At 38.9% G+C, this 22,330-nt stretch overlaps 1 protein-coding gene across 2 annotated transcripts in view; it reads left to right on the top strand.

Moving 5' to 3' along the window:
• Positions 1-22,330, top strand: part of LOC101739096 (heme transporter FLVCR2) — a 76,503-nt gene that overhangs the window by 18,699 nt on the left and 35,474 nt on the right. The window contains exon 1 of one of the 2 annotated variants that reach the window (XM_038010973.2): positions 8,744-9,172. The exons of the other annotated variant lie outside the window; for it this stretch is intronic. Coding sequence (XP_037866901.1) covers positions 8,858-9,172 — 315 coding nt within the window. The 5' untranslated portion in view covers positions 8,744-8,857. Of the gene's footprint in view, positions 1-8,743; positions 9,173-22,330 lie in introns of those variants that run through there. 2 annotated transcript variants of the gene reach the window in all.

Below are 22,330 nucleotides of genomic sequence, written 5' to 3'. Positions count from 1 at the left end.
AAAGGTTAGATCTACCACTCACCCTCTTTGTCAGTCTCCATGGTCGGGAGTACGTTCTTATTGAGTTTTAACATAAAACTTTAGCAAAGTCTCGAGTTCTGGAAATGGATGCTACCAAATTAGTTTTAACTTTCCACCGTCGGGGATCAGGTGGCGGAAAATTATCCCATGAAATCAAACTTTGCGGCAGGCAGCGGCTTGGCTCTGCCCCTGGCATTGCTGAAGTCCATGGGCGACGGTAACCACTCACCATCAGGTGGGCCGTATGCTCGTCCGCCTACAAGGGCAATAAAAAAAAAAAAAAAAACTAGCATTTTAATATTCTCAATACAAAAACGTTTTCGATTTTATCCTATCAAATCAGCACGCTCGCTGATATCGCAACAATGTATAGTGTCACTGTCTTACTCATTGAAACTGTAACCGATAAGAGGTACCTAATCGTAAAACACATTATTGTTGACGTTACACAAACAAGAACTTATTTAGTGAGTGTATCTCTTTGTCTGCTGTGGTCTACAAATATTCGTTTTATTGTTACGGAGACATGTGTGTTTATCGCGCTTATGGGTTTTTTATTGTTTTATGGCCTTAAGATATAGTCGGTAGGTATTTAATGGCAATAGGAGTCGTTTAGTTTTTTAGCGTAACCTAAATAATAAGACGGCCGGTCTACACCTATCGAGCGATCCGACCTGTGCCGGTATTCAAATCTGATCAATTTCAAATAAATCGTGCTTATTATAATATTCACAAATGGCTAATAATACCATAACACAACAACTTACACCCGGAATATTTATTATTTGTGTATTATTTGTGGTAAATTTTGAAATGTGTAATGGTGTAAAACTATAATGTACTGGTATCCGAGAGACAGAAAAATAAACCGAGGTAGACCATTTAGGAGATGGGTGGACGACATTAAGGCAGTTGCGGGAAGCACATGGACCAGAACAGCTGAAAATAGAAGCTTATGGAGGCAGTTGGAGGAGGCCTATGTCTATAATAGACAAACAGACAAAAACTAATAATAATATAGGTAAAAAAAAAAAAAACGTAAAAATTTAATTAATATTAATACCACTACTTACTTAAAACATAGTAAAAAAAAAAAGAAATAATAATTGTATATGTAAAAAAAATGTATTTGTCTGAATAAAGGCTTTATTATTATTATTATTTGAAATGTGAGGTTAGTCTTAATTGGATTGTATGGGGGCTCTCCCACCCACTCAGGACTGTTTCACAGCAGAAATAGCTAATATTATATCGGATCTACCCGTGCGGTTCACAATGCGGCGCCCAACAAATAAAATTGCAGATATATTAGAGATGGGTACAGGTATAACAGATTCAAGTAGTATTAGGTAATCCAGGTCTCTGTTGCTACGCGTTAATATAATTTAGTAGCATTAAGTCTTGTGTGCTTAATGCGAGTTTCTTAACGTTCTCGATAGCGTAAAAGTTAATTCAAATTTGTATGGAGTTGGAACATTTGCCGTTAGGGGCGCTATTTCAACTGTATCTAAACTTGAGTTAACTCTTACGCTATCGAGAACGTTAAAAAACTCGCACTAAGCACACTGGTGCCGGAACCTTTGTTGGGTAATACTAATGGCCGGATAGACTTAATCCGTTCGTGATCCTTTGAACTGATTCAGTGGTATAGTGTGTATTTCTGAAACACGAATTGGCACTTTTTTGCATGTTGCAACCTGTGCTTTCAATTTTTATATAACTGTAATTAGATTATCGAACAAAACCTACTGTAAGTATTCATGCATTAAAATCATTGCTCACGAGTTTTTCTGCGTATCTGACATATTATGACTTAGTTAACGATTCTTTTTGGACTTTTTCATATATTATTTTTGTGGACTGCGAGAGGCGTAAAGTATTTGAACAAAAGGAAATTCGTATTTTAAAATGTAGTAAACAGGCATTGTGCGAGAAGATGATAAATGATTCCTTCTCTCCTATTCACAAGGCAATATGACGTTTTGGGTTTTACAGCGTAGCATTCATAGTTTCAGAGTATTAGTATTTTACAAATGTAATTGCGTAATACAATAGACTATTAATTTGCTAGTGGTATTGTGGGTAGGTCCTTTTTTTTATTGCTTAGATGGGTGGACGAGCTCACAGCCCACCTGGTGCTAAGTGGTTACTGGAGCCCATAGACATCTACAACGTAATTGCGCCACCCACCTTGAGATATAAGTTCTAAGGTCTCAAGTATAATTACAACGGCTGCCCCACCGTTCAAACCGAAACGCATTACTGTTTCACGGCAGAAACAGGCAGGGCGGTGGTACCTAACCGCGCGGACTCACAAGAGGTCCCACCAGCAGTAATCTAGTCCTTATCTACCGTGACGTATTTTGCTATTACTAGTGGTCCCGCAGTAGTCGAAATTCGACTATAATTAATTGGAATTGTAAGTTTCTATACTATTATGAATGTATTTCATACTTCTATAATCACAAGTTTCGCCAAGACTACACTATAAAAAATATTAACAAAGACAAACAATATTTAATCTATTCTCAATTTGACAACAGACGTCAAGAACAAAAGTTTGCAATAAATAGTATGCATGCGTGTGTGCGTCAAATACATGGTATGTAGTGTGTGTAATGTTTTCTTTATTGATTTAATGTATCTTTTATGCATAATTAAAAAAAAAAATTAGCATTGTGCACTTCTTCTCTATATTCTCTATAAGTGTGGAAAATTTCATACTCCTCCGTCCGCGCAATTTTCGTAAAAAGGGATACAAAGTTTTTGCTTCACGTATTAATATATACCTATAGATTTGACGTGCGTTTTTTGTTTGAACAGTAAAACACCCGTTGTTTAAATGCAGTTAAGATTTGTAGTTCGGGTTTCAAGGTGAGTTATGTTTTCTAGTGCCTATTACCGCTGGTAACTACTTAGGCTTAGGTGCGCCATGGGCAGGTACAACCAACAAAGAGGAAAAAAACATTATTTGCTAACTATCTTTATCCTTATCATATCACCAAAACTTCAAAGAAATTAAAGGAACTTTGCGATACCTCATGAAGAATCAATAAGCTATCTTAATCTTTAAGCCGGAACTATAAATTTATGTCGATAGATTTTGTAGCTAACACGTACCTAAGATTGGAATTTGGAAGAGATATAGCTAATAATATATTACTAGTGGTCCCGCAGTAGTCGAAATTCGACTATAATTAATTGAAATTATAAGTTTGAACATTATTATGGTTCTATTGTCGAAGTCTATTTATTATACCTACTTCTATAATCACAGATTTCGCCAAGACTACACTTTAGACAAATTATATTAACAAAGACAAACAATATTTAATCTATTCTCAATTTGACCATAGACTTTATGCAATAAGAAAAGTTTGACAATAAACAAACAATATGCATGCGTGTGTGTGTCAAATGTATGGTAGTGTGTGTAATGTTTTCTTTATTGATTTAATGTATCTTTTATGCATTATTTTAAAAAATATTAGCATAGTGCACTCCTTCTCTATATTCTCTATAAGTGTGGACAATCTCATAGGTACTCCTCCGTCCGTGCAATTTTCGTAAAAATGGGTACAAAGTTTTTGCTTCACGTATTAATATATAGATTATGTAGATCTTACTACTGCGTATATGGAAGTGGATCGACGTGGTTGACCATTCATATCTTTTGATCAATAGCGGGAGAAGTGTAGGCTCAGAGACTTGTCAGTTTCAATGTACTTTATACCGAAACTCATTAGGGTCGTTTTGGAAGCGTTCCTATTCTTGCAGTTGTATGGCGGGGTCCAGTTTATAAAGAACCGAAGAAGGGTCGGGAAAGGTCGGTACTAAACAGGCACCGCGTTGTCACTATTGACGTTTTACAAAAACCCTTCTGAACGTTGATACAAGTGTTGAAGGGATACTAGATCGGTCAATGGAAAAATGAAATTGAAACCGTATTTTGCTCGTATAAAATGTCAACGGTCGTCTAATGGGTTCAGAGTACCTTATTTATACCTGCGTTTGTCGACCGATTACCTTTTTTTAGTGTCTACCTGGACGAATTATAGTGTACAAATAATTTGGAAATAATGAATATATACCTATACTATAGTGTTAAATGATATTTTTTTTTTATTGCTTAGATGGTTGGACGATCTCAGCCCACCTGGTGTTAAGTGGTTACTGGAGCCCATAGACATCCACAACGTAAATGCGCTACCCACCTTGAGATATAAGTTCTAAGGTCTCAAGTAAGTTATATTTTATTATACCGAGGGTTATTTGTTTTAAGCAATAATTATCTTTGTAATTAAAGATCGGCTTAGCATCAACAATTCGATGTTTTTAATTGAACTTCAATTAAGTTTAGCCCATTCAAATAGCTAAAGGAGTTTTTTTGTTATGATATTTTTTCCCAAATTTTAAACTTTAAATGGCTTCTCAGTAAAGTTGCAAAAATGTCGCTTAAACCAAATAGTCTTTCATCCCTCGATATTATAATATACATATGTATACTATTTGAAACTTTTTAGTAAAAGGCGGTTTTTTGTTTTTTTGTCTTGGACATTGATCAATACTTGTCTAAGTCTAATAACTAAGTTTTTTTTAATTGCTTATATGGGTGGACGAGTTCACAGCCCACCTGGTGTTAAGTGGTCACTGGAGCCCATAGACATCTACAACGTAGATGCGCCACCCACTTTGAGATATAAGTTTTAAGGTTTCAAGTATAGTTACAACGGCTGCCCCACCCTTCAAACCGAAACGCATTACTGCTTCACGGCAGAAATAGGCAGGGCGGTGGTACCTACCCGCACGGACTCGCAAGAGGTCCTACCACCAGTGAAGTAAGTCCCATAGTTCGAGTCTAAAGTAGCTGTAAGATTCTCGTATAAGTTTGTCAATTAGAAATAGGTGTAGGTTTATTATTCAAATGGGTTCCCTGGCAACAGAGAAATGAATGAAAATCGTCTAAAATATAAAGTTTAATAATATAAATTCGTGTATTTCTTCCATATCTGTCACCACACGAGAAAAGCAAATTAGCGGTAAAAACTCGATAACTTCTTAGAAGTCGGTCAAAAATAGGGTTATTTCTGACTATAATACGAACGAAAACCCGGGCAAAACTTTTATAAAATTACTAATAATTTTTTAATCCCAAATGAACCAAGTTAATTTTATTATAAGAAATAATGGTTTAAAAAAACAAAAAAATACGCTTTTATAGAGAAAATCCAACTAAAAAATAGAAAATAATTAATAGATTTGAATTAAGTCTAAGAAAAAATGATTTAATTGTAAAAAAAGCCTGATTGATTATGACGAAAGAATGATTTTATTGTGATTTTTTTTAATTTTTTAGTTGAGTTTTCTATAAAAACGATTTTTTTTTTTTTTTAAATATTATTTATTAAACTTTTATTACAATCAATGATTTTCAATAAAATTGAGCCGTCATTGATGTTCATTCTAAGTCGGTAACTTATCCGAGAAATGAGGAATTCAGGCATCTGCTGCCTCTTTCGGATGAGATAGCCTGCGGTTCTCAGGTTCCCTATCCGACAATTTCACCTGAATCAGTCGGTAACTTATCCGAGAAATAGGTGATCCTGGTAGTTTCCCTTCTTGGTCTTGACGCAGACACTCCAGGTCTCAGGAAAACAAAAAATCGCTAATCCTGATTATCCTAGTAAGGATAACGGATCAAACTGTTTAAAATATTGTATGCTAAGCTTCGAGTTAACCCGACGTTTTGAAGGGGGTCAAAATCATGTTCAAAGATTCCGATACATACTAACATACGTATGAAGCTAATAAAAGCGTATTAAAAAGGTAATACAAGAGTGATCCATTTAATTTTACTTTAAGTGTACGATGAGCAGACGGTCCTCCGTTCTTTTGTCGAGAGCTCACGACTCGTGCCGCTTACTATACTTTATTGAATATTAGGCTTCACAGCCATAGCCCTTTCAGTTCTTAGAATATTACCAAGAATGCTACCGTTTCCAGTGAGTACACTTCATTGTATGAAGCTGGATCTCGAACAAGGTCAAACGAGCACCCTTTGAAAATCCGGCGTTTATCTTGTCAACGAAATTTTAATCCGTAATGGAATACGCAGGAAGTTCCGAAGGGACCGCGGGAGGGAGGCCGTGGGTCCGTTCAACTGATTTTTTGTGTACCCTCACGTCAAAAGCGTTTTCGACTTTTATTCAATGGAAATTCAATTTTGTTTTGCAGTAACTATTGAATAGTCTAAGGAGTTAACATTCATCATCATCATCATCATTCTTTTTTATTACCCACTGCTGGGGTGTAGGGCTCGAATCAAATCCTTACATTTACATCGGTCTTGGGCAGTCTGTTCTAACTCCTTCCACCTCATGCCCAAGACGCCTAGCTCCTGCTCCATCGAGCGACGCCAAGTTGTTCTGGGGCGGCTTCTCTTCCTTTTGCCAGACACTTTCCAGGTCAGTGCTCACTTTGACAGGTGGGTATCGGGCTTTCTCAATATGTGACCAATTCAATGCCACTTCCGCGTAAGGATCTCCTTCTCCATTGGTGTCTGCTTGGTGATCCTCCACATCTCTTTGTCAGTGATCGTCTCAGGCCAAAAGATTACCAAAATCTAACGCAGGAACTTATTAACAAGCACTTGAAGTTTTTTTATCAAGTCCTTGCGAACAAACCAAGTTTCGCTCCCATACAGTAATACAGACTTTACATTTGAGTTGAAGATCCTCACCTTTGTTCGTCTCGTTAAGGTTAAGGAACTCCACACTGGCCTAAGTTGACTGAACAGTAATTACTTGGTTTTGTTTTTTTTTCGGTTTTAAGGATTAGTAAATGGTTATCAGAGTACATAATCATCATGAACATTAGTGCTGCGAATCACCTTGAGACAAGAGCTCCAAGTTTCAATTCCATTATAAAGCGGATTGTCCACCCTTTGAACCAGAAGGCATAAATGCTTCACGGCAAAAACGAAGAACGGCTTAACGGTCGTAGCTATCTCTACTGACTCGCAGCATATGTCCGCCAGCATCAATTATGAAAAATTTATTAAAAAAAAACTGTTTTTTTTATTTACCATAGTTCCTTTACCCCGGAGGTCGTGTATGTGAGCACGTGTTGAGTAGTTTATTATCTTGTACATGAAGCTAATTGTCATTCAGACAGCAGTATTCGTCTCGTTATTTCTTCACTGTCTAACCAAATAGAATGTTTTACAAACGAACGTCTTAGGCGCGCGATATCGTTGTTGGCGGCTTAAGGTGAACTGCATTAATTACGCGCCAATTATTTTACGATCAGCACAAGTGCGCCATATCATTACTGTTTAAATATTATCAAATGCATTTTCGATTACCTGTTAGTTGCGCTTACAGTGCTCTGGGCTCGAGACTACACATGCGTATTATATTATTATACAAAATTATTGTTCTACGTAAACCATTCAACCTAGTCCATACATCAGTCCGTTGAGTTTCTCGCCGGATCTTCTCAACGGGTCGCGATTCCGATCCGGTAGTAAACGCATTCGCGAAGCAGCAGCTCTTGAGTTGTTAGGTCTCCTTCGGAGGCGCTCGGGCAGCTGTTAGCAAATCCCACCCCTCCTGGCTGAGCCCTTCCTCGCCCACCTGTCCTGGTCAAACTGGAAAGGCCTCAGGGCCACCCGTAATAAATACTTCAAATATAAAAAAAGGATTAGAAGCGCAGCAGGCAGGTAGGCAGCAGCTTGGCTCTGCTCCTGGCATTGCTGAAGCCCATGGGCGACGGTAACCACTTACTATCAGGTGGGCCGTACGCTCGTCTGCCTACATAGGCAATAAATAAATATAAAGTCAAAAATCTAGAGCGACGCGTGATACAGTAACGTGTGTGAATAATTCGTTTAAATGACGATTGGTAAGTATTGATGGCACTGCGACAATCAACTTAGCTACGTAACAACCTATTGTCATCATTATCCTTTGGGGATTCCTGTTAGTTGACCAATGAGATTGACGTTTCATGGTTTCATTTTAACCGCGAAAATATATCTATCAGACTCATGAAGTATTTTCTCTACACGAACGATACAGAACTCGCCTCCTCCAGACAAGCCGCCAAGCAGCTATGAGTCATTTTCGACGGTCAGTCTTGTAGGAAATTGCTCATATCTCATGTGGACTGTGCACTTACATCGTGCTGCTTATAGAGGTTCTCGTTCTTCTTCTTCTTCTTCACGCTTCGGTTTCTTCTATACTGAGAGCCGTGACCACCTCCTTGCAACAAGAGCTTATTCTGGATCATTCCACGCCGTTTCTATCTGCCGCCGAGTGGGGATCTGGCCAGTCCAACGTGTCTCGTTAACCACGTCCAACTTGGTTAAATACCAGGAGACCACAGAGGCAATTAATCCGTTACCGCAGAAATGACAAGTAAATAACTATAACACAAATATAAATATACTTGACACGTTTTTTAAATGTCTTGTACATAAGATTTAAGTCGATATGTCATGAAGATACATTTTAGAAGACGAGTTAAAATAATCAATGATGGTTATAAAAGAAGCATATCATTAATAATGACCACGAAATATTAATAATACCATATATTTACCAATTAATAACAAAGCGTTGTGTTATCCGAGTTTTGATAGTCGCTGTGTCAATATCGTTGAGGGTGTTAAGGAAATGTTTCATTGAAAACCTCTCGGGTCTCGTACGAGGAAAATGCTCTCGGAGTAACCACTCAGTCGACGGCTAGATACCGCGCAGAATAAACGTCTAGGCCGCGACAAGCACGCGAATTTTACGATTGACAATAAATAAATGCTTCCATAAATATAATAAAAATGACTGAACAAAAGAATTTAGAAGTAAGCGGTAGCGTTATGGATGGGATAACCGAAAAAGGAATGGCTTTAGATTCACCGAGTAAAAAGGGAAATGTAGAATACATCGCGTACCCCATACGCTGGTTGGTCTTGTTTATTTTCGTTTTTTATTCCGCTTCGAATGCCTTCCAATGGGTTCAGTACAGCATCATTCAGGATACGGTCGTGAAATACTACGGAGTTCCAAGTATTATGGTTTATTGGACCTCAATGGTCTACATGGTGACTTATATACCCCTGATCTTTCCGGCTAGCTGGCTCTTGGATAAAGCGGTGAGAACTTATATTATGTTTTAAATTTTGGCACTCATTAGATATTAATTTAATATATTTCATAAACTCTCATTCTTATTAACAATACAGTTATATATGACAATATGTTAATCATAATGTTGGGTTTAATCTTTAATTAGTAACTAAGCAAATAAAGTAACGGCGCCGCGTGTAAAGAGATCACTGTGGTCCATAGACATCAAGTATAGATGCCGCCACCTAACATGAGACTAGCGTTCAAATATACTAGAAAAAAATGTGTAAAGATCCGATTTTGTAGAATGACTATTTACCACTCAAAGTAGATTAACTAAAGATTACGCTAAGTAATACCGACAAATCTTTTGTAATCCACGTGCATATGATATATTATCTACATAATAATTAATATGCATATTTTTATATTGTTTGTCATTCAATTGTCATGGTATTTTTAATTTTCACATTCATCATCGTACAGTATTAATGTTAATTACTTTTATGTACACTAACAAATAGCTGTACCTGTTTTATTTTCTTTAATAGAATTTCCTAGACTTAATTACTGGTTACTTATACTTTACATTGTATGATAATGTTACAATGTTCATACAAAAACATTGAACTGGTAGATTGTTTTGTTTTATTGTATTGAAGCCAGATACGTCTTGAATCGTGTAGCATATTTTGAAAAACTATTACTTTAAAGTATACAAAAAGAAGGCTTAACAAATAATCACGTTGATACAAAAAACAATGTTTTGATTCAAATTGTTTGGAAATTTCATTTTAGTTATCCTTCGAATACCCTACAGAAGTATGTTGACCTAAACTTTATTAGTGTTTACCAACGGTGTTAGTCCAAAGAATTAGCTTAGAAATGTTGATATAAATACTTTTTTCATTGATTTTGATAGCTTGAAAGAGCTCTCGATCTCGCCAAATCTTCTCAGTGGGTCGTCTTTCCTTTTTTTTTGCGAAGGAAGGATCACTGGTGAACCTGAGGCTTTTCTAGTTTCACCAAGACAGGTGGGGAGCAACGGCTCAGTCAAGAGGGGTGGGATTTGCTAAAAGCTGTCCGAACGTCTCCAAATGAGACCTAACAACTCATGATTAGCTGCTTCGCGAATGAATCTATTACCGGATCGGAATCGTAACCTGCTGAGAAGATCCAGCGAGAAGCTCAGCGGACTGATGCTTAGGTTAGGTTGGTCGCGTTTCCGATCCGGTGGTAGATTCTGCAGTGCTTCGCAGAATCACAGGGTCACCGGTGGTAGGACCTCTTGTGAGTCCGCACGGGTAGGTACCACCACCCCGCTTATTTCTGCCGTATCTGCCATCTAGACAATAAAAAAAAACTTACGTTGTAGATGTCCACCTATTTATGCAACAAAAAAAACATAAAAAAATATCGTAACACGTGATTCGGTCAGAGAAGGCAGGAAGAAGGCGATGACACGTGAGGCATCACAAATTCTCCGCGGTTTTTTTTTCTTCCTACCTATGCCTTGAGAGGCTATTTCAGCTTCACCCTAACGTGTAGATGAGCTCACGGGGCTCAAACCGGAGTGATGCTAACACTCACCCTAGCAAGAGCAGTGCTTCGCAGAATCTACCTCCGGATCGGAAACGCGACCCACTGAGAAGATCCGGCGAGAAACTTAGTGGGCTGTGTGCCTGTGTCTATGGGTTAGTTCACTCGTCGAACTCTTCGTCATAATCGACTAGTTCGACGAGGACGGTGACCGGTGCTTGTAGTAGGTACCTAAAAGGACCGTTAATGGATCGGGAGGATCCGTAATGACGTGTTACGTAGAATAATGATACCTCTAATACATAACAATTACAGTAGCAAATCGAAATGATGAATTTGAAAACTGAGTTTTCGGGAAGATGTCACAACTAATAAATCCACAAATTTACTATTAAATTTGTAATATGATTATGTAGGAAACGGAACATTATAACGTGCGAAATATTTATACGGTCGTAGAAAATGATGTTTGACACCGATTGCCAAATTTATTTATAATAGAAAGTTTTTGCCACAAAACCAAACGAACGGATGTATCTGTTTAAGACCAGTATAAGTTAATGATATTATTATAGACAGTTTTTTTTTAAACTGTCGAGTTTTAGACACGATTTTTGCGGAAAAATGGTAATCAATGAAACTGAAATATTATATTGTATTATTTTATATTGCAGATAGATCTAATCGGTATGACCAGCGTAATAATTATGCGAAATTTCATCTAACCCAATCTGGCATTTTGCGTGATTGAATAACAAACATAAATTGATTTTTGCCCGTACATGGTATGGGAATGTGTGATATCATAAATAATACGTATAATTTCGTATTTATAATATGGCTTATACCCTAGATGGTTAAAAGACCTTACAATCTCTCTAGCCAAATAGCCACTAGGCACCTAGCCCATATAATACATGTATCTGGCAACATTAACATATTAAGTAAAAATCTGGACTTTTTGGCGGGAACGCGAGGAGTGAAGTTGTGTGATTTGTTTTATTTTGTCTATTTAGTGTTTCTTCAGGTTTAAATGTGTAATAATGGTGGTTTATTAACTGTTTAATATCTGTGAAAGTGCACAAATGTGGGAAAATGAAACAAAGCTGCTGGACGTAACTTCTCAGGTTCCTCCAAAAAGTCCACTGAAAAAATCTCAGTAAATGACCACCATTTTACTGCGATTATATTTCATCCCATATCATTTAATTTCATTAAATTTCTCCCAGTTGATTAATGTCTCAAATTAATCATCTTCATTTCATTTCACTCCATATTATCATTTTTCATAAAATTAAGAATATAAAGTAAAATAAGACATGACTTAAAGGTCTTAGTTACCAGGTCATAAAATCTCTTAAAAAAAAAAAATGTAAAAATCTTGGTGGCTTTAGTTTAAAGTCTATCATTCCGAAGTCGTCGTGGCCTAAAGGATAAGACGTCCGGTGTATTCGTATCGAGCGATGCACCGGTGTTCGAATCCCGCAGGCGGGTACCAATTTTTCTAATGAAATATGTACTTATCAAATGTTCACGATTTACTTTCACGGTGAAGAGATAATATCGTGTAATAAAAATCAAACTCGCAAAACTATAAATTGCGAAATCACAGGTGGTAGGACTTCTTATTTCTCTATGTATCTCTTATTTCTGCCGTGAAGCAGTAATGGTTTGAAAGGTGGATTAGCGGTTATACTATAAAAACTGAGACCTTAAAACGTACTGGTGGTAGGATTTCTTGTGAGTCCGCACGGGTAGGTGTCACCACCCTGCCCATTTCTGCTGTGAAGCAGTAATGCGTTTCGGTTTGAAGGATGGGGCAGCCGTTGTAACTATACTGAGATCTTAGAACTTATATCTCAAGGTATTTGGCGTATTTACGTTGTAGATGTCTATTGGCTCCAGTAACCGCTTAACACCAGGTGGGCTAAGAGCTCGTCCACCCATCTAGGCAATAAAAATAAATAAGATACTTACCTTGTAGATGTCCACCTATTTAAGCAACATAAAAAAAACAATAAAAAAATATCGTAACACGTGATTCCCTACATATAAGGCAGGAAGAAGGCGATGACACGTGAGGCATCACAAATTCTCCGCGCACACACTCAATTAACCCGTGCTTAGTCAATGTAAATCAGTCTTGCATTGTTGTTAGCGTTTACTGTCGAAACCAGTCCAAAGAGCAAGAACGTTTTAAGAAATTATTATCCGTCTTTTAATACAATGTAGTTACGGCCTTCAAATTTTTTTTTTTTAATGCTTAAATCGGTGGACTGGCTCACAGCCCACCTGGTGTTAAGTGGTTACTGGAGCCCATAGACATCTACAACGTAAATGCGCCACCCACCTTGAGATATAAGTACTAAGGTCTCAGTATAGTTACAACGGCTACCCCACTCTTGAAACCGAAACGTATTACTGCTTCACATAAGAAATAGGCGGGGTGGTGGTACCTACCCGCGCGGACTCACAAGACGTCCTACCACCAGTAATTGAACTGCGCGTGCAAATAGACATACACCCGTATCTTTAGTCGTTCACACGAGCTTAACTCGACTCGACTCAACGTCCAACGCGCGTTTTGGTATGCTTAGTCGTAAAAATAAACTCCACTCAAACGTCCTTGGAAAATTTTCCTAACCGGAGTGAAGTAGGCGAACTGTCAAGTCAAGGTACGTCGCGACGTACCTTGAATGTTCCTCAAGGCTGGTTTTCTATCAATGTCCAAATAGTATGTGGACCGCAAATGGAAATATATGATATTGTTGTAATGGCCTGGATCTGTTCATGATTCCCGCATATTTTGATAATTTAATTTTGATAATATTTAGTAATAAAGTATGTAAATAGTTCGAGGTTAGACATTTGAAACTCTTTATTTTATTTACCTACATAAGAGTCATATTTTGCTTACTACCTGATAAATAAAGTCAATGCGATTATAAGTTTTATTTATAAAATAATAAACTGGTGGTTGTGGAAAAGCACTTCAACAACACGATGCAACCAAAATCACACAAAAGCGGCGAATAAAAATACAAAGCCGGATCCGAAATCTAAAATAATAATAGGTTAGAAAATAAATAATACACTTTCAGATTTACCGCACGCACACATATTTACGATTAACTCAGCAACCAAAACATCAAACAAGTTCATCTAGTGTCAAACAGACAGCGGCAGCTTGACTTTGACATTAAACAATGACCATAGACTACAGAACTCTATGGGTTTGATGCTAGCTTGATCAAATTTTCATCATTATTACCTCACTCGAGGACAGTTGAGGAATATTGTAATGGTCGACTAAAAATACCAAACTCGAGTAAGTTTCGAGGGAATGCTCGAGCATCATCGGATGAGTTAAGAGTGGAGGACTATTTTACGAAACGTCTAAAGATACGGGCAATAGACTCTAGTAGGGAATTTTAGAATTTGTATTGGCTTCTAATTATGAAACGAGTATTCATCATGAATGAAATTAATTATTAACGCACTTAGTTTGTGTGTGTACACGTGAAACAATCAGTTATTTTTTTAATGGTATTGTATGTGACGATACATTGTATTTGTTTTAGGCTGTTAGGTTTGTGTGAGTACTAGTTAATAAAGTAATAGCTATAAATAAAAAACACGTAGTTTTAAAATGTGTATCAATTCAATAATTTTGGCGCCCGCTACCCGAAGCTTAACGCGCCATTGAAGTCGATAACACAGAACACGTAATCGTTACACGTCCTTACGGATCCATCAGATTCAATAACCTTTGCATTAGACGCCTTTCAGCTCTAGCACTAGGAGCAGGCTTAGGGGCTCCGGTAACCGTACTCGTCGAACTCGACAAAGAGTTCGCCGTGCAGCCTAACCCATGCATCAGCCCGCTGAGTTTCTCACCGGATCTTCTCAGTGGGTCACGATTCCGATCCGGTAGTAGATTCATTCGCGAATCAATTGCTCTTCAGTTATTAGGCTTCCATCGGAGGCGTTCGGGCAGTTGTTAGCAAATCTCACCCCTCCTGGCAGAGCCTTTGCTCGCCCACCTGTTCTGGTGAAAGTGAAAAGGCCTTCGGGCCACCAGTAATCTTTCAATCATAAAAAAAACACACACACACACACACACAATCAGTGTCACGTTAAGTTCCTCATCAAATGAGGTTTGTTAAGTTGTCTATGAGCAACGATCACTATTACGATTGACTCGGTGGCGCAGTAATTAGTGGTCCTGACTGTTGCGCCAAGGGTCGTTTGTTCGATTCCCACAACGGGCAAGCATTCGTATGATGAAGGTTTGTTTTGTTTGTTGTCTTTATCTGGTTGCTTATTATCTATATATGTATAATATACAAGCGGCCCGCTCCGGCTCCGCTCGGGTCTTTAACACAAATTTCAACGATATTTGACGTTGTTTTATTTTTTAAAATAAAATAACACTTATTGCGGCATAACTATAATAGTTAGTTAGCATATGTCTATGCTGTCACGACACTTTATGTAAATAATAATGTGTTCTACAAAGTGGTTGTACATTATTTATTCTATCATCAATAGTTTTCGCAGAGCACGCGATTTAAATAATATTTTAGGTAATTTTTTTACACCTTAGGTTATATTATTGGAGTTTTAGTAAAGACCCCAAATTAAAAAAAAAAGAAAAATATAGTCTATGTCACTCGGAAATAATGTAGCTTCCAAACAGTGAAAGAATTTTTCAAATCGGTTCAGTAGTTTCGGAGCCTATTCAATACAAACAAACAAACAAATTTTTCCTCTTTATAATATTAGTATAGATAAGTATATATGTCATTCTCTGGTAGACATAACACAGGGAATCCTTATTTGGGGCCGGAGGAGCGTGCGTGATTTGTTTTCCAGTTACTATTATTACCTCGGAGAGCGCTACTACCCAATGTTATAAATTATCTGAATTGAATCATTAAGGTATCAGCGATTTCGGTTGGAATTAAATTATTGGCCGAACACTTGTTTTTACTATCGCACCGCCCGCCATCGGAGTAGGGTTCATCCACACTACCTGGAGCCATCGCGTTCGTGCACAGTGCGTTTCCAGACATCCTTTTTTTATTGCCTAGATGGGTGGCCCCCAAGCTCACAGCCCACCCGGTGTTAAGAGGTTACTGAAGCCCATAGACATCTCCAACGTAAATGCACCACACACCTTGAGATATAAGTTCTAAGGTCTCAGTATAGTTAAAACGGCTGCCCCACCCTTCAAACCGAAACGCATTACTGCTTCACGGCGGAAATAGGCGCGGTGGTGGTACCTACCCGCGCGGACTCACAAGAGGTGCTGCTACCAGTAATAACGCAAATTATAATTTTGCGGGTTTGATTTTTATTACCCGATGTTATTCCTTCACCGTGGAAGTCAATCGTGAACATTTGTTGAGTACGTATTTCATAAGAAAAATTGGTACCCGCCAGCGAGATTCGAACACCGGTGCATCGCTCGATACGAATGCACCGGACGTCTTATGCTTTAGGCCACGACGACTGTTTGCCACGTACCATCCGGCTTTGGAATGGCTCCCCTCCACAGTGCTTACCGAGTGTTATGACATGACCTTCTTCAAACGAGGCTCCTTCGTAAACGCCTCTGGGACTTCGTATCCGCGAACAAAATTCTGATAGACGAGCAGTGTGGATTTCGCGCCAGACACTCGTGCGTCCATCAAGTGCACCGCCTCACGGAGCACATCTTACTAGGGCTGAACAGGCGGAAACCCATTCTGACTGGAGCCCTCTTCTTCGATATAGCGAAGGCGTTCGACAAAGTCTGGCACAACGGTTTGATATACAAACTGTATAACATGGGAGTGCCAGACAGACTCGTGCTCATCATACGAGACTACTGCCCGTATCTTTAGACGTTTCGTAAATAGTCCTCCACTCTTAACTCATCCGATGATGCTCGAGAATTCCCTCCAAACTTACTCGAGTTTGGTATTTTTAGTCGACCATTACAATATTCCTCAACTGTCCTCGAGTGAGGTAATAATGATGAAAATTTGATCAAGCTAGCATCAAACCCATAGAGTTCTGTAGTCTATGGTCATTGTTTAATGTCAAAGTCAAGCTGCCACTGTCTGTTTGACACTAGATGAACTTGTTGATGTTTTGGTTGCTGAGTTATTCGTAAATATGTGTGCGTGCGGTAAATCTGAAAGTGTATTATTTATTTTCTAACCTATTATTATTTTAGATTTCGGATCCGGCTTTGTATTTTTATTCGCCGCTTTTATGTGATTTTGGTTGCATCGTGTTGTTGAAGTGCTTTTCCACAACCACCAGTTTATTATTATATAAATAAAACTTATAATCGCATTGACTTTATTTATCAGGTAGTAAGCAAAATATGACTCTTATGTAGGTAAATAAAATAAAGAGTTTCAAATGTCTAACCTCGAACTATTTACTTTATTAATAAATATTATCAAACTTAAATTATTAAAATATGCGAGTATCATGCACAAATCCAGGCCATTGCACAACAATATCATATATTTCCATTTGCGGTCCACTTACTATTTGGACATTGATAGAAAACCAGCCTTGAGGAACGTTCAAGTTACGTCGCGACGTACCTTGACTTGACAGTTCGCTTACTTCACTCCGGTTAGGAAATTTTTCCAAGGACGTTTGAGTGGAGTTTATTTTTACGACTAATCATACCAAAACGCGCGTTGGAGGTTGAGTCGAGTCGAGTTAAGCTCGTGTAAACGACTAAAGATACGGGTGTACTTGTCGAACCGTTCGTTCCGATATCGAGTCGAGGGAACGCGTTCCCGGCCCCGTCACGTCACAGCCGGAGTCCCGCAAGGCTCCGCCCTCTCCCCGTTACTATTTAGTTTGTATATCAATGATATACCCCGGTCTCCGGAGACCCATCTGGCGCTCTTCGCCTATGACACCGCCATCTACTACTCATGTAGGAAGAAGGCGTTGCTCCATCGACGACTTCAGACCGCAGCTACCACCATGGGACAGTGGTTCCGGAAGTGGCGCATCGACATCAACCCCACGAAAAGCACAGCGGTGCTCTTCAAAAGGGGTCGCCCTCCGAACACCACGCTGAGCATCCCCCTCCCGACTAGGCGCGTCAATACCTCCGCCCCCGCCGTTCGCCCAATCACGATGTTCGACCAGCCCATACCGTGGGCCCCGAAGGTCAAATACTTAGGCGTCACCCTCGACAGTAGGATGACATTCCGCCCCCACATTAAGACGGTACGCGACCGTGCCGCCTTCATTCTAGGACGTCTCTACCCGATGATATGTAGGCGAAGTAAAATGTCCCTTAGAAATAAGGTGACACTCTACAAAACTTGCATACGCCCCGTCATGACCTATGCAAGTGTAGTGTTCGCTCACGCGGCCCGCATACACTTAAAATCCTTCCAAATCATTCAATCCCGTTTTTGCAGGATAGCCGTCGGAGCCCCGTGGTTCGTCAGGAATGTCGACCTCCATGACGATCTGGACTTAGAGTCCATCAGTAAGTATCTGCAGTCGGCGTCCATGCGCCACTTCGATAAAGCGGCACGACACAAGAACCCTCTCATCGTGGCCGCCGCGCCGGTAACTACATTCCCGATCCTGCGGACAGAATGGAAAGCAGTCGACGTCGCCCAAAACACGTCATCTCGAATCCTCCTGATCCACTAACGGTGCTTTTAGGTACTTCAAGCACGGGTCACCGTTCTCGTCGAGCCCGTCGAACGCGACGAAGGGCTCGACGAGTAAATTAACTCTCAGACACAGCCCACTGAGTTTCTCGCCGGATCTTCTCAGTGGGTCGCGTTTCCGATCCGGTGGTAGATTCTGCGAAGCACGGCTCTTGCTAGGGTTCGTGTTAGCAACATCGTCAGGTTTGAGCCCCGTGAGCTCACCTACTAAAGTTAGGGTTACGCTGACATAGCCGCTAGGGCTATCAGCTTAGGTAGGAAAAAAAAAAAAAAAAACAAACGAGGTTTGCAGAGAGTACTTAACGGTAGGCAGCGGCTTGGCTCTGCTCCTGGCATTGCTGAAGTCTATGGGCGACGGTAACCGTTCACCATCACGTGGGTCGTCTGCGTACTAGGGCAATGAAAAAAACACCATTAGTTTACAGTTGTTTACGCTATCTGCAATGGATACATCGTATTAATATTTTTGAACGTAACTGAGAGCGCATCAATATAGTCCCGGCCCTTTCCCCTCTTATATCAATGTCGTTATAAAGTCGAGTTTGAATCGTGCGCATCAAAATTGTGCGATCGCGAAAAATAGTAGTGAATATTGAGTGCAGCTAATTAATTACATAAAAAACTGAAAGTATTCATCAAGATAAAAAGAAGGAAGACAGGAGTGGCCACTCCAGGAAGATAGTGCTACAAAATATTATTATAACTACAAAGACACAGACCTTCGGTGAGTTCCTAACAAATTACCAAGTATCTTATAGATTGCGCTCTAAATCTAAAACTAAAGAACCAAGCCCAAACAACAGTGAATAAACAAAACGATAAAACGTAAAGGTGTTTTTAATCGATACAGCTATTGACACCCAAAAATAAACGTTAATTAAGTTCTCGTCACTTTCAAATTATTGGTTTATCGAGCTGCACTGGTAGCGTCACGACACTACCGGCACTATAGTTCGAATAACCACTTGTTCTAATCACTAATTTAATAAATTAAAGGGTTGTTTTTTCAGTTTTGCTAGCGAGCCGTCTTCACGGCCTGTTTGGTGAAGTAACTATACTCATTGTGGCGGCTAGCTATCATACAAACAAGATATTTGACAGATGCCTGAATCTCGCTTACGACATTTTCAAGATAAGCTTGCATATATTTATACAATTTCCGAACAAACATTCTGAGCATTCGGACCGTCGATCTACGCGTAATATCACCCGGTCGGTAGAAGAAGAACTTCCCTTCGTTATTAAAACCTCCACAGTCCACGTTCTTAAATAATACAACGTGAATACCACCTCCCAAACTCAGCTATGAGGTCGAGCCCTAATTAGCTTAAACCTCAAACGGGAACGCGGTAACAGGCAAGATAGCGGCACTAGCCTACGCGGAGACTCATAGTGCGCCTTGCAATTATACTCTATACATAATACTCTGAGAACACTGCTATCGTTCTCCAGTGAAAACCTTAGTCGGGTCGTTTTAAATTTTGCGGCCGAAAAAGTAACGATTTCATGAATTTAAACTTTCCCTAATTTTCCATTATTTTTTGTATTTAGGCATGTTCAGAATAAATAATGCTTCATCACAATCAAGTCCATCACTCATTCATTGATAATATTATATGTGATTAACTCCTGATTTAGAAGTGTTTACGAATATGTATATTGTTATAGGACCACGTGCCTGTTGTCATGACAACAAATTTACTGTACTTATAATTACGGTAACATTAAGATTATGAGAGTTAAATAAAATAATTCGCTTTTGGCCTCAAATTTGAAAACGACCCAGTAGTTATTTACGTCGTCCAGAGCCGAAAAAAATAATCAAAAGTAACTGCATTACGTATAGTTTACATTGGCAGTCGACTTGGACACGAGAGCATATGAAAGACTCAAAGCACGCATGCTCATTGCATTCAATAAAGATAACGCTAAGATTAGTGGTGACATCGTAATTGTAATTTTATAAATGTTTGCGTATCCAGCGTTTTGCTATTTTAAGATATAGCAGTACTGGTTATTTAGATAAGTAATGCGCATCTCGGTGTGTTAAATACGCGATGACGGTGTGCAAATATGCATCAGGCCTTGACCAGATTCGCTTGTTTGTCTCAAAAATTTACAGTAATACCTAGTTGGGTTGTTATTTAAATAATTTCAATAATAAAGTAACAGGACGAATCGTTTTAGACTGTTTATAGTTCGTGACATATTTCGTTTTTACGTCGTAGTATGTATTAAATTAGAAAAAATGTTATCCGCTTGCGGGATTCGAATACAGTTGCATCGATTAATACGAATGCACCGAGCGTCTTACCATTTAGGCCACGTTGACTTAGAATTATTACTATTTCAATAATCTATCTTCTTCTTGTATCTTTTATCTTTTATATATATAAAAATAAATTGCTGTTCGTTAGTCTCGCTAAAACTCGAGAACGGCTCGACCGATTTGGCCAATTTTGGTCTTGAGTTATTTGTGGAAGTCCAGAGAAGGTTTAAAAGGTAGATAAATATGAAAATGCTCGGAATTAAATAAAAATAAGAATTTTGTTTTCCCTTTGATGGGTCCCCCGTCGGACGGGTCCTTTTGTTTGTTTTAAGTTTATTTTATACAAAAGTTTAGGTCTTTTATTTATCGATTGAGGCACTACGAAGTCTGTCGGGTCAGCTAGTTTAAAAAAAAAAATTTCATTATTACAAGCTATTTCACTCATGTAGGTTAGGCATCTGACTTAATTGAAAAATTTCACGAAATCTTTATTTGATACTTCCTCTTCATCCTCTGACGAATTTGATACAGCTGCTCAAGATGAGCGAGGCTGAGAGAGAGAGAGAGAGAGAGTATTCTTACAAACAAGGTAACAAATAAACAACATGGACAAGAATCATTTGGAAACGCATTACGCCCGAATTACGAATTACGGCTGCCAGGTTTTTCCAAATGATTGGAGCATGTTTGACAGTCACGAACCACTCCTCCCTCACACTCACCGATGGATTACGAACTGTAGCAGGACGTATTTTGAATTGCTCATTCTGTCTTCCTGATTCTCTAACTTTTGATTCTTGATGGTGTTGAAACTAAAGCAAGATTTTCAATCTATGCTTCATATTACAAAGCTGAAGAGTTTGTTTGTTTGAACGCGCTAATCTCAGGAACTAGTGGTCCGATTTGAAAAAATATTTTAGTTTAGATAGCCCATTTATTGAGGAAGGCTATAGGCTATATCACATCACGCTAAGACTAATACAAACGGAGCACCAATAAATAATGTTTCAAAATCGGGGTTTTTTTCCCTTTTGAGAGCTTCCGCTGCGTGCGTTGCAGAAACGGTTGAAGTTTGGCTAAAATAACGTGTGACAGAATTGTTTCCCTTTAAAAGATCTAACAAAAAGTCCGTGACAGCATATGTCTATATGTTAAGGTTGGCTCGCTATAATGTTTTTTATGCTATGCTAACCAAATTTGTTCTAAAATAAAGCATTGTTTGTGAACTATTCCACGCGGACGAAGTCCTGTCCCCTCGCTCGGTATTAAAAGATTCTTAACGAAGCTTCCCGGTCAATTGAAACCATTCAACGGCTCTCCCTCGCTGTGGCAACGTGCAGATCTTTATTCAGGGTCAGCGTGTGACTACTTTTCCGTTTTAACTGGAGTGTTAAAGATTTGTACCGCGCTTAATTCTTTTTTCATTGGATGGATAGACGAACATACAGTGGCGGATTAAAGGTCCAGAGCGCCCTAGGCAATCACTTTATCGGCGCCCCTGTACCGGCCATAAATGGCTATCTTAATACTATAAATTTTAACAAGTTGTTTTTGCAATTACGATGACATTGTATCATCAAACCCTAGACTTTAGTAGACCAGGACCCTTGTACTTACGCTAATGGGCGAATGAAATATGACGTTATAACTGTGAAGAAATCAAGAGGGAC

Source organism: Bombyx mori, chromosome 5, assembly GCF_030269925.1.
Source record: "Bombyx mori chromosome 5, ASM3026992v2".
NCBI lineage: Eukaryota > Metazoa > Arthropoda > Insecta > Lepidoptera > Bombycidae > Bombyx > Bombyx mori.
This window is presented reverse-complemented; position numbering and strand designations above follow the sequence as displayed.